Raw genomic sequence first — 21,386 nt, forward strand, 5'->3', positions numbered from 1 at the left:
CTGTCTGAATCCAGCTGTCGTGACTGAAGCATAGTTCCTCGTCAGTAGTGTATGTGAAATGAGTTGGTGATCTGAGTCACATAGTAAGAGACTGCCTACTTTACCAAAGCCACAATCCCAGTCATTGACACCCCTGGGAGAGAGGTTGCATCCTCTTCCAGACTGTGAACACTGCCCAACCTGTTGATGGCACTCAGTAAATACTAACGTGAATCATGGTGATTGCATTTCTTACCGTGCTATCTGAGCAGCCTATAAATAGTGGTGAAAAGCATCTGTTTCCATCAAAAGGACAAAACCTTTCCTTTCTTTCATGTTACAACCGTCTTTTGTAAAAGGGATAAACACCGATTCCCCTAGTCTCCGCTGAGGCTCAAGACAGAATGGGTCACAGACAGTGAGCTGCTCTCACACCCCTGGAAAAGGCAGGGCAGTGTGACACTGCTGCCCGCACTGTACTTTCCCCATGGGTTTCATTTCCTGGTGATATCATTCCAGCTCCTATCACAAGTAAAGCTGATTGAATGTTTTCCAACAAAACGTGTTTTCATCAGAAAATGCTGCTTTGTTTCAATCGAACCTTTCCATGGAAACGTCAATTGCAACTAACTTTTGTTTGGGAATAAATATTAAAAATATCTGAGCAGGGTGAAACGTTCTGTTTTGACACTTCCAGAACAGAAGGTATCAATTTCCCATTTGGAAATGATTTTTCGTTTCAACATTAATTTTATTTCATATTATAAACATGGGAAAAGGCAAAAAAGGAGCTTTTTTCATCTAACCCGAAATGATTTTTTTTTATTTTGTTTTGTGGGGAATTTCTATAGTCTTTGTTTTCATTACAGTGTGGAACAAATTTTGAAATCACAGAATTTCTCACAAAATGGAAATGCCAGTTCCCACACAAGCAAAAAATCACAAGCAAAAAAATACATATTAAAAAATCATGTCTCTTTAAGTTCCCCTGCAAAAAGACCTTGTTCGCATTTTAAATGCATTCTTTGCAGGTTCATCTAGCATCAGAACGAGGAGTAAGCTGAGATCCCAAAGAAACAGGACTATGATAATATGAATGGTACTTATGTAAAAGGTGGACATCTTCCTATATTGTCTTCCTCTTCTCTTTAGAATCAAACCCCAATGCCCAATCAATAGTGAACGTATTTAATATATTTACAGTAAAATGTACAGTGGTCATCCTTTGACAAAATAAAACAAAGTATTTCTTCACATAAAACACAGTCAACCTGTGGAACTCCTTGCCAGAGGATGTTGTGAAGGCCAAGACCATAACAGGATTCAAAAATGAACTAGATAAATTCATGGAGGATAGGTCGATCAATGGCTATTAGCTAGGATGGGCAGGAATCGTGTCTCTAGCCTCTGTTTGCCAGAAGCTGGGAATGGACGACAGGGGATGGATCACATGATTACCTGTTCTGTTCATTCCCTCTGGGCGCCTGGCACTGGCCACTGTCATAAGGCAGGATACTGGGCTAGATGGACCTTTGGTCTGACCCAGTAGGGCCATTCTTATGTGCTTGCTCTCAGTGGGAAAATTCCACTGTGTGATATATGTGCATGAAACTGGGATACCTTTGTTTTCTGCACCCTCTTGCTGAGTTGCTGTGATGCATTCTGGGAGTCCTTGACCATGGTGCATAATGGGAAATGTCGTCCAGCTGGGGAACCCAGCCCATAGAGGAGAATGGGGGTATAACACAGCCAAATTATAATTCACATGAGGAACTGTGATGGCATTTTTAATTGAATTGCAGGGAGAGCTGATTGGCCAAAAATGAAAGCTTTTTAGTGTTGAATTTTCTTTTTTTGTTGAAAAATCATTTTTTTCCTCAGATATCAGACACTTTCTGCCAAAAATAGTTTTTCTCGAAAACCCATTTTCTGTAGAAAAACAGTTAGCAAAACACAGAGGTGACAGCATGGAAGAAGAGACGAAGATGACCCAATGGGAGAAAGACACAGACGCATAGTCAAGAGAACTAAGCGCAATGAAAGAGCTGTGAAGGAAAGACATGAGAGCAGAGATGTGCTGAAAGAATGAGTTTTCACTACCTCTAGGGACAGCAAGAAACAGTATCTTGGACGGAGTCTCTGTGGTCTGTGCAGCTTTTGGGGGTTTGATTCTCTATGAACAGCACAACACTGCAGCTCTAAATGAGATATGGGGGACCAAAAGCTGCTCAAAGTTACACGGGCATCCGCCTGGAGTAACCTCATTGACTTTGGGCTTTAAGTCGCTCTCCAATAATCTACAGGATGGCCCTGGTCCAAAATGTATTTTGCAAGAACTGAACAATTGTAGCGGGAGAGGTGATTACACGTCAGGAAGGAATGGAGTGGCAGGTGGGGCCCACGTGGGGTTCAAAGTGCTGCCCTTTTTGCCCTTTTATGTTTTATTTCTTAATTCCAATGACGGTGTCCGAAAGCAGCTGTGAGTCAGTGCTTTGCACGGTCGAGAAGAACCACATCAAATAGGATGGGAAAAAGATTTCTTCAGCTGTGTCTAAAATAAGGCTGCAAAAGCATTGCACGTCTTTTGCACAGAAGTGCTATAACGCGCACTTTGGTCTCAATTCCCCCCACCCAAGATAAGGAATCAGAAACCCCCACCCCACCCACCCATTCATATAATACTTTTAAGTGCAAAATATTGTTGTGACTCTCATTCCCCTACCCCTACGATCAGCTTTTCTGAAAAGGGCAGGCACCGCGGGTGCAATTTTGTGTTGCCCGTTTAAGAGGGCTATTGTGGCTTTACATGAAGTTTGCTCCCTCCTGATCTTGGCCTCTTCCAGGGGCTGGGGCAGCCTCCAGCATAGCTAAGGTATCCATGTAGGGGCCTCTCTAAATTGCAGCAGCCTCTTCAGGCTGCCTGGTACCTCCGCAGTGCTCCTTCCCACCCCCGACCTGCCTCCGTCAAGCCCTCTGTGCCATGTGTAGGGCCCTGCCAAATTCATGGTCCATTTTGGTCCATTTCACGGTCTTTGGATTTTAAAAATCATCAGTTTCATGATTTCAGCTATTTAAATCTGAAATGACGCGGCGTTGTCATGGTAGGGCTCCTGACCCGCAGAGGAGTTGCGAGGGGGTCACGAGGTTATTGTAGGCGGGGTTGTGGTTCTGCGACCCTTACTTCTGCGCTGCTGCTGCCGGCGGCGCTGCCTTCAGAGCTGGGTGGCTGCAGAGTGGCGGCTGCTGGCCGGGAGCCCGACTCTGAAGGCAAAGCCGCCGCCAGCAGCAGCGCAGAAGTCAGGATGGCCTGGTATGGTGCTGCCTTCAGAACTGGGCACCCGGCTAACAGCCACCACTCTCCGGCCGCCCAGCTCCAAAGCCGGCGCAGAAGTAAGAGTGACAGTACAGTGACCCTCCCCAAAAACAACCTTGGGATGCCCTTGCAACTCCCTTTTGGGTCAGGACCCCCAATTTGAGAAACACTGGTCTCTCCCATGAAGTCTGGATAGTGTAGGGTAAAAGCACACAAAAGACCAGATTTCACTGGGGGAGACCAGACTTCATAGTCCGTGACGTGTTTTTCATGGCCGTGAATTTGGTAGGGCCCTAGCCACATGCTATGGTTTATTGGGGGGGGGGGCGGGAGGTGCAGAAGGCAGCCTTCAGATTGTCTTCCACAGTGTGTGTGTTGGGAGAGTCTTCCCCTGGTGTGAACTGAGCCTTTTAGGGCCAATTTATGCCACTCCAGCCCTGTTACCTACCATAAAGGAGCAAAAGAGAATTTAGGACTGAGGTTCATTAAACAGATTCATGGGGGAAGGGTGCATGTGTGGATGCAGGCTCCATCTGGGAAAGAGGCAGGGCTAGACCAGCAAGGGATGGTGAAGGTCAAGATTGGGTGTATTAAGTAGATGTGTCTGTCTTGGGGTGGATGAATGTGCCCATGGAGAAAAAGGAAGACTGGAATGGCAGAGGTGCTGAAAATCAGCAGTAAGGTACTGTGGTAAAGAAACTCATACTGCATTTGCCCCTATTAATCTTGTTGCTACTTGATGTCTTTCTTCTTAAATGTTCCTATTATGATCGTGCCCAGTAGCCCCCAGTCAGGATCAATGCCCACCACAGAAGGTGACCGTTTGGAGAAGCATAGTGTGAGTTAATTCAGTGTTCACGACAATATTGTCATGGACACTATTATTGTCACAAACACTGAATTAACTCACAATATGAATGAAAAGAGAAAAGAAAAGAAAACGTGATGAACATCGCTTACGATTATTTGGAGCGTGTCGAAATTTTTAGAATTTTCAATGTTTCGGGGGGAGCTGGTCTTGCAAACACTTTTGAGAATTTATTTTTAATGTTTTTTCACTATTTTTCCCAACATTTGACATTTTGAACAAAGAAGTGATTGTGCAAAATTTTGAAAATGTATTACCAAAATGTTTCTGCCTTTTCCCACCCTCTCTATTTGTGTTGGATTGGACTTAACACAACTGAATGTAAGAGGCAGCTGTATTAGAAAAAGGAATGTCTGCTCGGGGTAGTGCTGTCATGAGACTTCTGCTTCAGGGAACAGGTTTTGAGGTGGTTCATACTCCCTGAATTTGAAATGCAGAATCCCAGAGCAAAAGGAGAGATGCAGCATTTCACATTGGAACCATATGGAATCACAAACATTGCAAGGTTTTGACATTAAACCATAAATCCATAAGAACCTAGGATATAGGACTTGGGACTGGAAGGGACATCTTGAGCCCTCAAGTCCAATCTCCTGCTATTGTGACAATTCCATCATATAAACCCATTCATAAACTTACCGAACTCCACCTTCAAAGTAAGTAGGTTGTTTGCTGCTGCTGCTACTCCTATTAGAAGGCTGTTCTAGAACCTCACTCTGATAGATAGAGCCATTCTTCCAATTTCCATTCTTCCAATTATGCTCCATAATGATGAAATGATAGGACACAACATGTTAAGGAATGGAGTTTGCTGGCAGAAGAGTGTGCATGAGGTCACTGAGGGAGAGTGGATTGACACAATGGAGAGGTTAAAAAATCCAGAGGGCAATACGTGTTGACTGCTTACTAAAATAGCATGGTATCTTTCTAATGCACGAATCACTCAGCCTTGCAAATGTTAAGTTAGAGCTGTCTGAAAAAATACACAGTTTGGAGAAGCAGTGAAGAAGCCAGTAAATATTTGCTGCAACGGTGAATATACAGCACTTGATTTTGTATCTCAGCTGATTGCTTAATTCTTGTGAAGTTTAACTACAATAAACACTCGGGGTCGTGCCAAATGCATTGAAAATCAGCGTCAGAGAAAGCGAGGAATAGAGACTGCTGGCTGCTCTTTGCAAAGCAGCCTGAGGGCAACCTAACATTATACATAACATCTGATTCATGGCATGGAGAATGTAAAGAATTGAGACCTCCCGACACAGTTTACACTGGCCCTTTTTATGACTAATTGTGCGGAAAATAGCTCGGCTTGTTGTGCGCATGGAAACAGTTCAGGTTTCTGCTGTGTGTCAGCTAATGGCCTAGCAAGCCTTTCTTAGCGTGACTTCAAAGGGTCTGCCATGGAGGCCTTTTGTGCGGGAATTATCTCTTGCTCCTTTGTACCACTTTATCCCTCTAAGCCCCAGAACAACGAATCCTGAAGCGAACAGACAAAGTAATTTGTAGTAGATCTTCAAATCCAGATAAAGCACATAACATTTGCTTAGAAGCATTCTTCTTGCTCCTGTCACCAAAACAAGATAATATTTTTGCCTGTAAGAACCCGTGGGCTTATTTAACTTCTTAGGGCTGTGGCTTGATTCTGATGCTTAGAAACAATGTTGATGGTATTTCATGTCTAAGATGGCAAGGTAGATTTTTAATATCTAGGACTACATGGTTCTCCCTCTCAGAGGTGTTTGAAAAACATCCCTTCAAGTCCCACCCAGAATATTTTGCCCCAAATGAAAACGAAAATAATTTTCATTGTCATTTTCAGTGGAAAAATTGGACTTCTGGCAAAAAATTAAGAACAAAGGTTATTTTGTCTTTTAGTTTAAAAACTGCCAATTCCTCTCTACCCTGCCACATACACTCCCCCTCCCCTCCCCGCGCCCCCCCCAATCCCTGCACTGATTTTCAGTTTTGAGTCAATGAGTCAATTTTCAGTCAAAGAAAAATCCCAATTTTTTTGTTAGGAAAGCACACACGTGCCCTGAAAATTGCCATTTAGTCAAAACAGCAGTTTTCTATCAGAAAAACAAGGTGAAGTGGGAGGATTTTGACCAGCCCTAGGCACTGTGAAAACACATTCACTGAGAAATTCAGATCGTCCAACCCCAAAACACAGGCTCGTACCACTTGAGCTAAAGGGGTGAAATTCTGGCCCCAATGAAGTCAATGTTAAAACTCCTATTGACTTCATTTGGGAGTTACACAAAGAGATCCTTCTTACAAAGTAGTGAGTTTATTAAAGTAAACTGTGGCCAAACTTTGAGTTCACTGTATGTTTAGCATTAAAAATTAACCTCTAGCAGAAGTCATTGGTATCAAGTCTTCTTTAGGAAGCAGATGGACTGCCTTTACTCCCCATTCCTGTCCTGGATCTTGTCCTAATCTTCTACTGGTGAATCGAGTTCAGTAAAAAAGGGCAGAAGGTGACTCTAAATATGCATCAATCCAGGACCTGTTAGAAATGTAGAGTGGCAGAGTTTTTTAAGAGATGGCTCAAATTTTAATTTTATACAATACCTGTGACAGTACCCATTTATCATTTGAACAGTCTTGCCCTGTATTGTCATGAGCACCATACATACAGATATATTTATAGGCTTGGGAGAATTTTCTTTTCTTTTTTTTTTCTGTTTGTAATTTTGACAGAATACTGGGGTTTTTTTGTATTTTTTATTTACTTAAAACTTCACAGTTGTGCAAAATTATGGGCTTTAAGTATTTTTTGAATATTTATCTATTTTAAATTTTTACAGTTTCAGGAAATTATGGGAGTGTCAGATAATAATTATTTAATGACAGTAGGCGTTGAGATTAAAAAATGTTAAAGCTTTATAACCATTAAAACACAAGTTGTCAACATTGCATGTCAAAATATGCAAAGTAAATATCCTTATATCAAACTCTGATAAACTCTTAGGCTGTATTTTTCTTACTTTCCCTGTCTGTAGATTTTGATTATTATAGAGGGAAATATTTCTGTCAGTCTGTGTGTATACGGTGAAATTAACAGTTACTAACATTTATTGATAAAAATCAAATCCTTCCAAACCTAGAAATATAATACCCAGTGTTTTATGACCATGGTTTATTTGCAACAATGAAACTTATTTTAACTTAAATTGTTAGTGGAGATTTTGCAGTATTCATCTTTGTGCCTGATATTGGGATTACTGCATAAACCTCTATGTACCAGGTCTTTTATTTCTCCTTTTACCTGCTTTTCTCTGCATATTTACTAGGCATTCCCAGGGCAGTAGATATTCTGACCTTTTTAGCCCTAGCACTCATCAACTGTCACAATAAATCAGGATAATACTAAAGGGATTTTTCATCCAGGTTCAGGATAAATAGTGAGTAGCAGGTCAGAAGACCTGACATCCATCCATCCATCTATCGAATCTATCTATCTAAACTATCTATCTATCAAATCTATCTATCTATTTCCACATGCACAAAGTTTTCAATAATTATAACTTCCTAAAGTTTTTACCTTTTAGGGAGATATTTTCCAGGCTTCTTCTCTAACACAAAGGGAATTAATTTGGAAAGCGTTAGCAAAAATGGTATTGCTATTTTTCAGTAGGTGGAGAGAGAATGAAATATACCCAAGCCATTATAAAAATGAAAATAATTTTACAAAATCTTTATTCTTTTCTTTTTAAACAGTTGTAGTGATAAAGTGGCAGGAAGTACAGGGAATTAGTTCACAATGCACTGAAATGCCTTTGAGTGTGCTGGTAAAATTGGCATTCATTTGGCCGACTGATCCATTGAAAATCATACACTGCTGTAAATAGTTAACAAAGAGAACACTAAGGTGTTAACAAAGATGTGCCACCAAGGAAGGTCACAGTGTGTGTGCAATTTTCATAGATTTTAAGGCCAGGAGGAACCATTGTGATCATCTAGTCTGACCTGCCTAACACAGGCCATAGAATTTCATTCAGTGCTTCCTGAATCAACCCTATGAATTCAGGTTGAGCTAGAACATGTCTTCAGATCCTCTGATTTATTCATGGAGAGATAATAAATTGGGCACAGCAGCTTGTATTCCAAAAAGGGGGGGAGGAATGAATGAATATTGCGAAGAGGAGAAGTAAAGTGAGCAGCAAGGCAAAACTGGTCAACATTCAAGTATCATTGCAAACAAGACACAGCAAAGTGGGAAGGATGCATTCATGGGAGAAGTTAAGGGGTTTCAGATTCTGCCATTTAGGCTAAATCAAATACGCAAATATTTAAGGTTAGATTGAAGAGGACTTGTATACTAGACTCCTCACTATGTTGCTTATTACAGTGTTTCACTGATAAAAGATTCAGTTTAGTTATAAATTAGGGCATGGTCCAAAAACACACTGATGTCAATGTAAAGACTCCAACTGATTTTAGTGGGCTTAGGGCTATGACCGAAGAGATGAGATGTCTGGCCTATTGCTTGTCTGTATATGCTGGTATTATTGATTGAATCTCTCTAGACTTTGCTCATCCAGGCAGGTACTTTTTGAAAATACCTGGGTACCCCAAGAGAGACAAACTTCTGACCCTACACAGTCTGCGTTAATAGGGTGTTTGTAGTTAGATTCTTATGCTGTCTGGCCAGTTTCTCACTTCAAAACCAGCTCTGCTGTTTCCACAGTGATCTTTCAGGGAAGGATTAGTTCCTTCAAGAGATAGACTGTTGGACATTGGAGTAAGTGGGCACCAACTCTTGTCTAGTGCAAACTATCTGCTTTGAAAAATATTGATCTCAAGAACAATCTTTGGCTCTGACACTAAGCAGGAACTTCTCTTATCCCCTCCAATTTCTGGGCAAATCTTAAGCACCCCTCCGATACCATTGGGATGTTTTCCTAATGAATAATTAAGGCAGAAGACTGGAGGGCTCAAGGCACAGTGATGGATTGCAGATCTTTTCACATTTACATGTCTGGTTTGACTCCTTCCAGACAAATAATGAATAGAATCCAAAAACTGTTGGGTGAAATGATTAATGGTCTCTGTCCACATCCTGGTCGACAGGTGTCTGCATGACAAAAATTGTTAATTAATACAAGTTATCCCCAACACTGTAGTATTTCAGTCCACGACAAATGCCGGAAGGCAGAAAACAAATGTGTCCAAATTTGGAATGCAGTGAGACCAAAACTGCCACCATCCCATACTTTCCTCAATCTAAATAACGTAAGTACTCAACAAAAGCCAACCAGATCCACAGGTGGCATCTTTGTTGGCAGTCTTAACAGAGAAGCCAAAGGATCAGAAGGCCAAAATATCTCTCACCCCTGAATGTATTGACAGGGCGTTGTTGGGAAGCTGGTAACGCTGCTGCCTGGTCATGATGAGGATAGATGTGGATTTAGGGTTGTTATTATGCTATTTTTTGCCAGGACTAAATTAATTAAGAGCTTTGAAGAATTATAATTGGGTTTCTTTTGGTATTATGATATAAAGGTCAAAGGTTAATAAGATTCAGGACACTTGTTCCTACAAATACAATTGTTGGCAACTTGTATTCCATGTCGAGAAAAACTAGGACATTGGAGTATGGACACAGAGACGTCTTTGTTCCCGATTCCACTTTCAGCCCTCTGTTCAACCAGTTGCAGGATCGGGCCTTTGTTTGCTCTGGCATTGTTTTAAAAAAATCCAGTTATGATCAAATCAAATCAATCGCTCACAAATGTCACATTGCTCTCCTCTCTGAGGGCGTGGAACACATTTTTGGGACTGCTTCTTTGGCTTTAGTTATAAGCAAGTTAGTCAGGGGGAAAATCAATTTTTTATGTTTCTGAAAAGGAGGCAGTGGAATCCTGGAACAAGTTAGGGCCTGCAAATGTGATTTGAATCTTTTAAAGAAAAGTCTTTTGGCTAAAAACTGTTTATGATGCTTGCGGGTTGCACTAAAGCCCTATAACCACATCACACTCACAACTGATACTAATTAGCATCCTTGTCGGCAGTTTAGGCAGGGAGACCGAGGCTTAAAAGAGACTGGAGACTGAATTACCCTTGAATCCTTAGGGTGCGTCTACACGCAAGTGGTTGCCCGCAGCAGCAAGTCTCAGAGCCTGGGTTAGAATCACAGAAGATTAGGGTTGGACGAGACCTCAGGAGGTCATCTAGTCCAACCCCCTGCTCAAAGCAGGCCCAACCCCAACTAAATCATCCCAGCCAAGGCTTTGTCAGGCCTGGCCTTAAAATCCTCTAAGGATGGAGATTCTACCACCTCCCTAGGTAACCCATTCCAGTGCTTCACCACCCTCCTAGTGAAATAGTGTTTTCCTAATATCCAACCTAGACCTCCCCCACTGCAACTGGAGACCATTGCTTCTTGTTCTGTCATTTGCCACCACTGAGAACAGCCTAACTCCATCCTCTTTGGAACCCCCCTCCAGGTAGTTGAAGGCTGCTATCAAATCCTCCCTCCTTCGTCTCTTCTGCAGACTAAATAACCCAAGTTCCCTCAGCCTCTTTGACAGACTGGGGCTTGCATTATGGTACTAAAAATAGATTAGGCAGCAGCTCAGGCTCTGAAGCCAGGGAGGGGGTGGGGCTTCAGAAAGGGGCTGCGAACAAGGCCCCGCGAGTGGGCTGAAGAGAAGGCCTGAAGGGTAGAAGAACATTTTTGTTTGCTTGGAACTTTTCAGTTTGGACTCTTGGTACCCCAAAAGGGATTACATGGGTTGTGACTTGGCTGGAGAGCTAAGCCACATCTCCCACACAGACCTGTATCTGGGAAGCTGAGAAGACCAACCTCAGAAAGGGAAACTAAGGCTGGGGTTGCCAGCCATAGTACACTCAGCCAATGGGGCAGTATGGGGTAAAGGCACCTTATGACAAATCCCAAAGGCTCGAAACCCCACGGACCAATGAAAAGAATCCAAATTTCATTCTCATGAATCTCTTGATTTTTAGCTGATCTCATGTTTTTTTTAAATACTTGAGGTTAGCAACCAATGCTGAAATTCACCGATGTGCAGAGAACCAGCATAAGATCCATCTATCCACTCTGAGTCCCACTTCAGCCAATTCTCCTAGAGAAAATACTATGCCCTAAACAATCACACAAGCCTAACCTATTCGCACAGACGTTAGGAACACTAGGTAACAAGGGATATAAACGTGGCCTGACTGCACTGTGGTATTTAGCAGAGTATTTGTGTCATAGCATCATAGAAGATTAGGGTTGGAAGAGACCTGAGGAGGTCATCTAGTCCTGCATTCCTCCCAGTCTTACTCCTGAATAGATGCTTAGTCTGAATACAGTTAGGATGACTAATAATACTTCTCTCACCGTTTGCAGGAACAATTGTAAAACCCGGGTGAGGGGATGATTTAGCGTGCGTGCATGAACCCGTGTTTAAAACGGCAGCTGTACAGAGCTAACACAACAAGCTGCAGGCTCCAAGTTGCCGTGGAAGAATTGGCCCTTGAGTTGCCGACCCATTTGATCAATCCCTGGCCCGCAGGGGGCAGCGTGTCAGGCTGTGAGTTGGCTCGTCTCCTTGCTACTGCCCAAAGTGGAGTAGTGGACCAGGCTGTGAGCAGCTGAGTCTCGTTCAGGATTCTGGGGCCCCAACCAGTTGCTTGCCATGACTTGTTGTCCTTGGAGCCAGCCCAGTCTTTGGTAACCTACTCCTCCAAGCTTGGGTCGAACGGAGGGAGTACCCTCAAGGAGCAGTTTGAGTGACGTGGCTATTTTTCTGTCCATGTTTTAGGTCACTTCCTGGGTAACAATACTGTGATTGATGTGCTGAGACAAGCAGGCTTTGAAGTGGAGCATACACCTGCTGGACAACCAATTGGAAAGTAAGCAGCTGCCTGCAGATCCTTTAACCTCTATCTCTCTCTCTCTCTTTCTGCGAGTGAGCAAGATTATTTTGGTGAGCGAAGAGGGTGAGTTATAAGTTCCCTATAAGTTACAGCTACCCGTTTCAAAGGAAGGCATCTGAAGCGTCAGCTAAGGGACATCAAAGGTGTGATACAGTGGCAGCAGGTAGCTCCCTGTCGGGGTAGATGATATAGATACTGCTTATTCACAACAGAGATGCTAGAACAGTTTGCAAAGTGGGGGTGCTGAGAGCCATTGAACTAACCTGTAAACTCTGTGTACCCTGAAAACGACTTCAAACCAGGGGGTGCGGCAGCATCACCAGCAACCCTGGTTCCAGCACCTAATGATTCAGACCAGATCAGATGCACCATGGTGAAGACCAGAGCAAGTCAATGTTCTGAGAGGTGGTACCATTCTGCTGAGTTATTTTACTCATTAAGAAACGCCATTGTCCTTGTCAGCTTCTCCCCGGCAGCTTTCCCGCTGCCTCTTCCCCTCTCCCTGGGGGCAGTAGTCACCTCAACACTGCAGGGCTATGGTGCATTGTTGGAAAAGGAGCTGCCACTTTAGCTCCTGTTGATGCTTCTTTGTGCCAGGCCCCTTTTTCCTCCACAGGGATATCGATCTGCCCTTTCGTGCATCTGTGTCCCAGACAAAGCACACATCCTGAGAGGAGTGCTTTGGAGCAATTTTCTCCTCTCTGGTAGTATCCAAGGAAATGCATTATCTTTGCACTGCCATCCTCCCCTGTGCACCCTGGAGATAACATTGGCTGACATTGTTTCTTCCTAAGATTGTTAGCAATCCTGTGCTCGGAATAACTGCTAGTACCACAGTTCTGAGCAATCGCACGTGTGTTCCCCTCTATGGCACCCACGCTAGGCTCCTGGCTCCTCAGCCATCACCTCTCTTGGACAGAGACCCACATCTCACTCCCTTCTGACTAGGGTTTTTCCTGGCAGCGCAGTTCTCTGCTTACACCGTGCTATTCCCAGCAAGCTAGATGGCCTAAACTGGCCAGAGTCTGTGTTTTGCTTTCTCTCCAGCATAGGCAGGGTGACCACATGTCCCCATTTTATAGGGACAGTCCCAGTTTTGGGGTCTTTTTCTTATATAGGCTCCTATTACCCCCCACCCCCTGTCCCGATTTTTCACATTTGCTGTCTGGTCACCCTAAGCGTAGGTGCTGGAACTAGGGATGTGGGGGTGGGGGGGTGCTGCAGCATCCCCTGGCTTGAAGTGGTTTCCATCATATACAGGGTTTACAGTTTGATTCAATGTCCCTCAGCATCCCTACTATACAGATTGTTCCACCACCCCTGCTCTCCAGAGGCTGTGAACAACATCTTGGCCCACATCTATAAGTTTGTACACCACTCTGTATAAGCAAGAACATTTATTGTTAAGGTAAAAAATAATCAGAGGGAAAACATATTAAAAACAATAAAAGAACCTATGTGCATGCTAAAAGGCTTACCCGAAATCACCCCAACTCCAACCTCAGGCTCTGGTAGGTGTCAGTCCTTCAAAATCCACTGCTGGGTTTTCCCCATGGGTTACAAGTTCATAACTGTCTCAGAACCAGCACCACCAGGGATAGTTCAGTCTTTACTTTATACAGCTTGGCCCTTTGATCTTGGCCTCTTGTAAGAGGTGACCAGCAGAAAATGGCCTGCTCCTCAGGGCATAGTTTCAATTTTGGATTTTTGCATACCCAGAGGTGCGGAATTTGCATTCACTTCTCTGGAGAAATTCCCAGGAAAACAACTTAATATCTTTTGTTCCAAAAGCCCATTCTTGCCTGGCACATAGTTCTATATAGTCCCTTGAGCTCCCAGCTCTCGCACTTATCACATCCGCCCCCCACACCCCAGAGGTTACATACAATCCCAGCCCACAAGAATACATAAACAATTAATTTAATACAATGGGCTCCAAAGATACTTAAACATAATTTAATAAGGTCTCCCAAGGATATTGCAGGAAATTGCCAGATCTGCCACATTTTCCTGTCCCTGGTGGAACTAACAGTGCCCAATGCAAATATGAGGTGAGTTTCAGTAACAGGATTAATTGCAGGACTAATGAATCTTGTCTGGTTGTGTTCTCTGTACAAAGACACTATCTAGATTGATATAGTCTTAATGTTTAGCTGATTGAATCTTGTTTGCAAAACTCCTGCAGTCCTTCATATAGAATATGATAAAGCTTAATGGTGCATAAGTATCTCTGACACAAAGTTTATCCTAAATGCTTCACAGAGTTTATTCAGCCATAAAACTCCAGAGTTAAATAATATCAGACGGAGAAAGAAATGAAAAGGTACAAGAGGGAAGGAAGGGCATATGTTCAGATATAATTTGGAAATTCATTGGGGTAGAAAGATAGGAATCACTTGTAAATGAGAAGAGCTTGTGGAGTTAAGCTGAAAATAGAGCTAGTCAGAAAATGTTGATGAAAACTCAAACCACTAAAAGAGTTGGTTTTCATCAAAATGTTAATGGATAATTCTGACAGTTCATAAAAACAAAATTAAAACAAAAAGGCCCAACATTTTCAGGTTTGGGGCTTTCTGTTTGCCAACAAAAAAATCAAAGACCTTTTCTGCCAAAAAAAAAGAAGAAGTCATTTATTCGAAAACCAACTTTTCTGTTGAAAAATGTTTCGGTTGAAGATTTTTGAGCAGCTCTAGTTAAAACCATAACGTTCTTGGTCCTCCAGGTCCAGGTTGAGTTTTTTATGGGAGACTGAGTAAAATGTTATATTCTGTCTCCTAGAATCATGATGCCTGTGTTTCTCTGTTCCCATAAAAAAGAGTTGTAGAAAACTTGCATTCTATAGTGTAGCAAGCATGTGAAGGGAGAGATGGGAGTTCAGTGCTAGATATTTATATGTACATTACACAAACACCTGTCAGGAAGCATACTTAATCTTGCCTCTGCATGGGCAGATGGATTGCATGACATATTGAGATCCCTTCCAGCCCTCCATTTCTATGATTCTATATGAGATGGATCGAGTTGGGAGGAGGGGTCTAGTAGTATACTACATTGAGGAACATGGCATAAATGCCTAGATGGACAGATCAGTCAGCCATGGGAGAGATCTTACTCCATGTCTTCACTCATGGTTTAAAAGAGGGCGTAAATGGCATGTTAATGAAATTTACAGATGATACTAATTTGCAAACATCACTCAGAACAGAGGAAATGTTAAAAAAACAACTTAGCAAGTTCAGAGACAGACAGAAAACAGCAAAGTGAGATTGGGTTTGGAGACATGGAACCTAATACACTGAAAGGAAAATAATTGAAACCACATGTACTGTCTACCTACAGGATTGCCTCTCTCCCCCTGCCATACTCCCACTGGTTCCCCTTTGTAAAAGCAAGGACGCTGCTGACAAGTGGGGACCACGGAGGGTGCTTCCCCCCTGGGTCTGGAATAGTCTGTATTTGGCTACCTCTGGGCACGCTGCAAAAGACAGGGGTTTTGGAGAGGGTTGAGGGTATGCTCCCAGAATGATGAAGGAGCAGAAAGGACTTATTTTTGGAGACAACCAAGAGGCTGAGTTCCTGTCTGATCGACTGTTTAATGGTGCTGAGTTTATGTTGTAATATTAATAGAGTGATAGGCGATCTAGAGCCTAGTATAGATGTCTTTATATTTTTTAACCATTTAAATCAAAATAAGTACCAATACACAGAAAGGGAGGGGAAGACCTGGAAAGCCCTGCTGATGAAAGAGGTACCTTGCAGTGGTAAGGGACAGCAAATTAAACATGAGTTTGGCTAGAATAAAAAGGTCCATACAGTTTTGAGTCTCATGCAGGGAGACATCACTTTCTGGAGCTTTCTTCATGATCTTTGTAGGACTGCGCATGAAATAATGGGTCTGAGTCTCCTCTCACTTATGCCAGCGTAGACCCGAAGTAACTTGCTGAGGTTAATGGCATTACAGGGGCATAAAAGAGAAGGGAACCAAGTCCACTGTGTTCTACTCTGGGTCACCACATTGGCAAAAGGCAGTTGAGAAACTGAAAGAAGCTCAGAGAAGATTGACTGGATTGTTTGGTTGTGGGCATGGGCAGAATGGATGTATTGATTTGCAAGAAAAAATTAAAAAGGCTAAATGTTTATAGCTTGACCAACTGTGGTCTTATAGATCTTATAGATCTGCTAACTGTGAGGGGGCATAATATTTGAATGGTGGGAACACTGATGGAGAGGCATAATTTAGGGTAGAACATGGGGGCTTACGTAGGTGTAAAGGGTTGAAATTAAGGAAAGGAAGGTTAGGCTAGACATTAAGAGAAGTTTCCTGACAGTGGGATATATTAGGCTGCAGGACAGTCTTTTTAGACAAAAGTCAGAAGACCCATCATTTGGAACTAGCTTTGACAAAACACTGGATGCTGTTCCATGGTATAGGGAACAATCCTACCTTGGCAGGGAGATGGACCAATAGGCCACGTTTGTCTATCTATTTGAGTTTCAGAAAGCATAAGAATATATTCAGATTCTCTCCAGAAATACCTACAGGATTTCATCATGTGTGTTAGAAGAAGTGCGAGACTCAAACAGCACAAAAGCAGAATCCAAAGAATAAAATCTGAAGTGTTCTACCTTGAAAGCTTAATTCTATACATTGGACCAAAAATAAAACCTAGCTAAGAAGAGCAGAGATGATCACCTTCCTGAATCCATGAAAGTGAAGGGCCAGGCTTTTGCATGGATCCATGGAGGAGGACCTGAGTAGACTTCTGACTTTGTGTGCTCTTGTGATAGGGACAACTGTGGTACCCAAGCTCTCCTGTGCATAAGGACTGTAGGACAAGCCATCCCAAAGGCCATGCTCCTCACCTGCTGGCAAGTCATGGAGGAGAGAGAATGCTGTACCTTTCTTTGGTTTGGCACAGTATCCAGGTATCAGCTGTGGCTTGCCTCTTGCTGCTTCCACTGGGATGAGAAGCCTATATAGAAAGATGGTGATTAATTTCTGCTGTATAGTCCCACGAGGTTAAGGACGGAAATAAAAGCACAGCTTATATTCTTCCATTCAGCAAGAACATATCATTAAATATAGCACCCAACAGAGTGGTTTGATGGAAAGGAGTACTACCGTGCATTTTGTTGGCCTATGAGACTGTATCCAGTACATAAAGCTTTGGCGCGCGGCTGAAGGATGGGGTAGAGTCTGAGAATTCTTGAACAATAGAGAATCATCATTGGCCGCAGGTGCTTCCTGAATTGATCTTTTAGTTCTGCTGTTTCAAATTAAATTTGCAGCAGCTGCGGCAACAGATCTGCTCAAGCCATTGGAATCTGTATGAGGCAAAATTTCCCCCCTCCCTGCTTTCTAAAGGAGTAGAGAGAGAGAGGGAAGATTGATTTGCTGTGGAATGTGCTCCCTTCCTCAATGAAAGAGGCACAAGACAAGAATGTTTGCTGTTATCTTGGGGCAAGGCTATGAGACCTATGTTTAGCCATTCATTGTCTGAAACCTCTATTTAGGGGCCATGATGAGATCCACAAGAGAAAAACAAAATCCAAACATTGTTCCAGCTCACCCAGCAAATATATTTTGAGGACATATGAGGACATTTTTTCAGGTTGAAAAAAATGGATCCAATTTCAAAAATATTTTTTTCATCACAATCCACTCAAAGCACATTTTGATCTTGTTGATGGAGAGGACTAGTACTTAAGGGGAATGTTTTCAAATGTGCCTAACTCTCAGCTTGACCAAGGTAATTAGGCACATAAAGATATAGATAGGTACCTCATGGAATTTGCAAAATCCCTTGGCAGGCGAGGCATCTAACCTGCTTCATCACTTTTGTATATTCACTAGACACATATCTGCATTGTTAGCTGCCCAAATACCTTCGTAAATCTGGCCCTTAAGCACTTTTGGGTATGACACCCTAAACCAAAATGCAATGGCCTCCACTTTATTACTTCCTTAAGGGTTGTATTATATCAATCATGATGAAACCCATGGGATTCCTGCTGTCAATTTACCTTATTAAAAATCCCCTTCACTGTTGTGGTATGTCCCAGGTATGTTCCAGAATGCATGTGATTGGCATATAAGAGTAATAGGCATAATGCAGGCAAACACAGTTTGCCCCTGAATATACCTGCTGCAGGCTGAGCTGCTGAATGTACAGGGTAGAGCAAGCAGTCCACACCTGGGATGCATCTGAATGTCCCAAATCCAATTGATTTTAAAGAAATATGAATGGTGCACTGACTACAGAGAAGGTAACCTGGAGGTGCAGCAGCAAACAAATTAGCTCGATGGTTATTTTTATATGCTGCTGTTTTAGCTGTGAGCATGGGATCTGCTGCATCTAAGAATTGCTGTGTCAACAAGAAGAATAGATGCTGGGCATGAGAGAAAAAAATCTATGACCCTGAAGCTGCATAGAATATAGGCATTGCTCTTATTTCTAGGTATCTGCGTGGGTGTGAGCAGGAACGTTGCTAAGCATTCTGCTGCCCAGGGTGGAAAATGTTTTCCGTGCCACCCCCTCCCCCATCTCCTGAGAACTAAGCCAAAAAGAAATGAACAAAGAAAAATGGAGCCAGCCAATCAGTGAAGAAAAAAAAATTGGCTAAGCAGTACAGTGCACCCTGGAAGTTGACACCTAAGACAACCACTCTGTGCCCCAGCTCCTAAAACTGGCCCTGGGTGTCAAAGATCAGGCCCAGAGTTGGTATGGATAGCACTTTTCACATAGCTTAATTCTCTCTAATCAACAGTAGGCTTAAGGCCCAGATCCTCAAAGGGATTTAGATGCCTATCTCCCATTGAGGATCTGGGTCTAAGTCTTAGAAGAAACAATATGTTTAATTAATTGCAGAAATAAAGCTGTGTTTGTACTATACCACAGTCTGGTATTACAGATGAGAAGGATCAGCTTCAAAAAGATGAATAATGCTGGACACCTTCCCACTGGTTGGAAATCTCCCTTCTCACATGCCAATAGCCATCATTCTTCCCTGTGCTCTGAGCTATACGGATCCATCACACCCATCATTCAAAGTTCTTATCACACTTCCCAGAACAGCAAACTGCCAATTAACTGGCCATGATCCCAAACCAAAATTCCAGAAATGAACCCACCCACAAATTGGAGCCGTTCAGGTCTGAATGTGGCTATCAGCTTTGCAGCGAGCTTCAGTCCTTCTGGATCTGAACAGCTGCAAATGTTGGCGAAGCTTGGATCCACATCCAGATGTCAACTTTGCATCTCTGACCTGTCTCTGAAATGAACTTTGAAATGGCTTCTTTTGGCAGGTGGAAAAGAACAGGATGAGTTGGAAGGGATGGTCTATCAACAAAGAAGGCAAATTATGCAGAGGTCGATGTTTAAAGAAGATAGGGTAAGACAAAGAACATTGTGAAAGTAGATTGAGAGAAAGGGGGGAAAGGGAGATCTATAGAGTGAAATCTTGACTTCAGTTGGGGCCAGGATTTCACTCTCAGAGTGGAATGGTTGAAGTCAAATGAGGTAAAGTTTTGCTAGAAAAGAGAAGGATAGAGAAATAGCATGTAATGTAAAATGACACCTTTGTCTGGAGATGGGTGAACTGGTTCAGATCAAGTAAGAACTGGCATGAATCTTCACCTGAAACTTTAACCTACCCTGAACCAAATCTCTTCTGAGATGGGAAAAAAATTGGATATCTTTCCCCCACCCTGAATGGTTTCCAGGTGGCAGCCCTGGAACAGTCCCTGATTTCTACTGTGAACTTTTGGGATTTAATCCAAGCCTCTAGATCATCCTCCCTTCACTAGCTCCATCACAGCCTGGACAGAAGGGAATCAAAGCCATAATTCATTGTTTTTCACATGACAATATAATTTGCAATGGTTCCAAAGAGGAGGGGATGGGGATTAAATAGGGATCATGTCCATGTGTATGTGAATGTATTGCCTAACCTAAAGTTGGGGAATAGGATTGTTCAATGCTTCTGAAATGCAGTCATGGAAATATGGAGGAATTCCTACATGGCCCTAAAATATCATCCTTCGTGATTTTAACTCCCCTGTTTCCACAATTATCTCGGGGGGCAGAGTCACTCAAGGTAAATATTTGGGGGGAGGAGGGTGAAATAGGGAAAGGTTTCAAAATCAGGGGTAGGGAAGCAGAGTTAACTTGTCAATGAAAACTTAAAGACCCTTTCACTTCATAGCAAGGCTTTAGTTATGGCCAGTGTCTATGTATGTTGTTTATGCCACCTGTCAGGTATCGGGCACCTTCTGAAAGAAAATATTAGTTTTGCCAGAAAAAAATTGAAATTATTCCCAGTTCTGCAGCTACCTCTGCTGCGGAGCCCGAGCTACCAGGCTCCCCCACTCCTAGGCTGTCTGTTGCATGGACTGCCTCAGAGCAGGGGCTCCTAGAGCTTCCAGGCTCCTAGTTCCTTGGCCAAGGGAGCCACGGCTCAGTTCCACAGAGCCACAGATTCAAAGTCCATTGAAGGCAGTAGAAAGACTCTGCTGAACTTCCATGTTCTTTGGATCTGGCCCATTATGGTTGTTTGGTGACCTACAGGAAATGGGTTGCTTTTCCTGGCATATCTCCCATGGGACCAGTCTCAACAGGACAGGAACCAGTGCCAGAACTGGCAATAATATGGTAGCTTTTTGTTGACGTCCTCATCAGAGAGGCTACAGAATGGATCAGAAAGGAGACAGAATGACCCTCTAGCCCTGGAGATATTGGACCAAATTTAGATGATGTAGCTGTGCCAGTTTACACCAGCAGAGAAATTGGCCCATTCTCACTCAAACAGGATTAGAAAGAAGATTGCCCTGTCAGTGATCATGTTGCACTTGTCCTTTGGACTGATTCATTCCCCGGTGATATCAATCTGGACTAAAGTGATGCTCCACTTTGTACCAGCTCAAGTGGTACAACGGTATAAAGTGGCATCATGTGGCTTGAAGGACTGTCCATTTATCTAGGGAAGCCTGCAGTCTGTCTGCAGTCACTCAGTCTACCCAGTGTCAATTTTCCCTACCTTCGTTATCACACTGTCGTGCAAAGAGGCCTCACACATTTGACCTGATAGCTTTTCTACTTCCAGAGCCATCTCTTTTAACAGTGGAGTTTGTGGGATGTGTTGTAATCATTAGAATGACTCGCTTGGTTGTCAGCAGAACTGTAGGTAATTCTGCATGATATGAAGAAGCAAGTATTTAATATGGATGATTTCCTTCAAACAAGGTGTAAGAAATAAGTTCCAAGGTCTTTTCTCCATATTATCCTTTTGGCCAACATTTCTGCAAGTAAAATTCGGTTCACAAGAATAGTTGCTGAA

At 42.8% G+C, this 21,386-nt stretch overlaps 1 protein-coding gene across 2 annotated transcripts in view; it reads left to right on the forward strand.

Annotated features, from left to right (window-relative positions):
- TRABD2B (TraB domain containing 2B) overlaps nucleotides 1-21,386 on the forward strand; it is a 411,723-nt gene that overhangs the window by 344,177 nt on the left and 46,160 nt on the right. The window contains exons 5-6 of one of the 2 annotated variants that reach the window (XR_012160561.1): nucleotides 11,936-12,026; nucleotides 19,357-19,442. Coding sequence is in view for 1 of the 2 variants with exons in the window: in XM_073358274.1 (XP_073214375.1) it covers nucleotides 11,936-12,026 (91 nt within the window). In the remaining variant the exon portion in view is untranslated. The remainder of the gene's footprint in view (nucleotides 1-11,935; nucleotides 12,027-19,356; nucleotides 19,443-21,386) is intronic. The other variant, XM_073358274.1, reaches the window with a different exon arrangement.

This window comes from Lepidochelys kempii, chromosome 8 (assembly GCF_965140265.1).
Source record: "Lepidochelys kempii isolate rLepKem1 chromosome 8, rLepKem1.hap2, whole genome shotgun sequence".
NCBI classification, from domain to species: Eukaryota; Metazoa; Chordata; order Testudines; family Cheloniidae; genus Lepidochelys; species Lepidochelys kempii.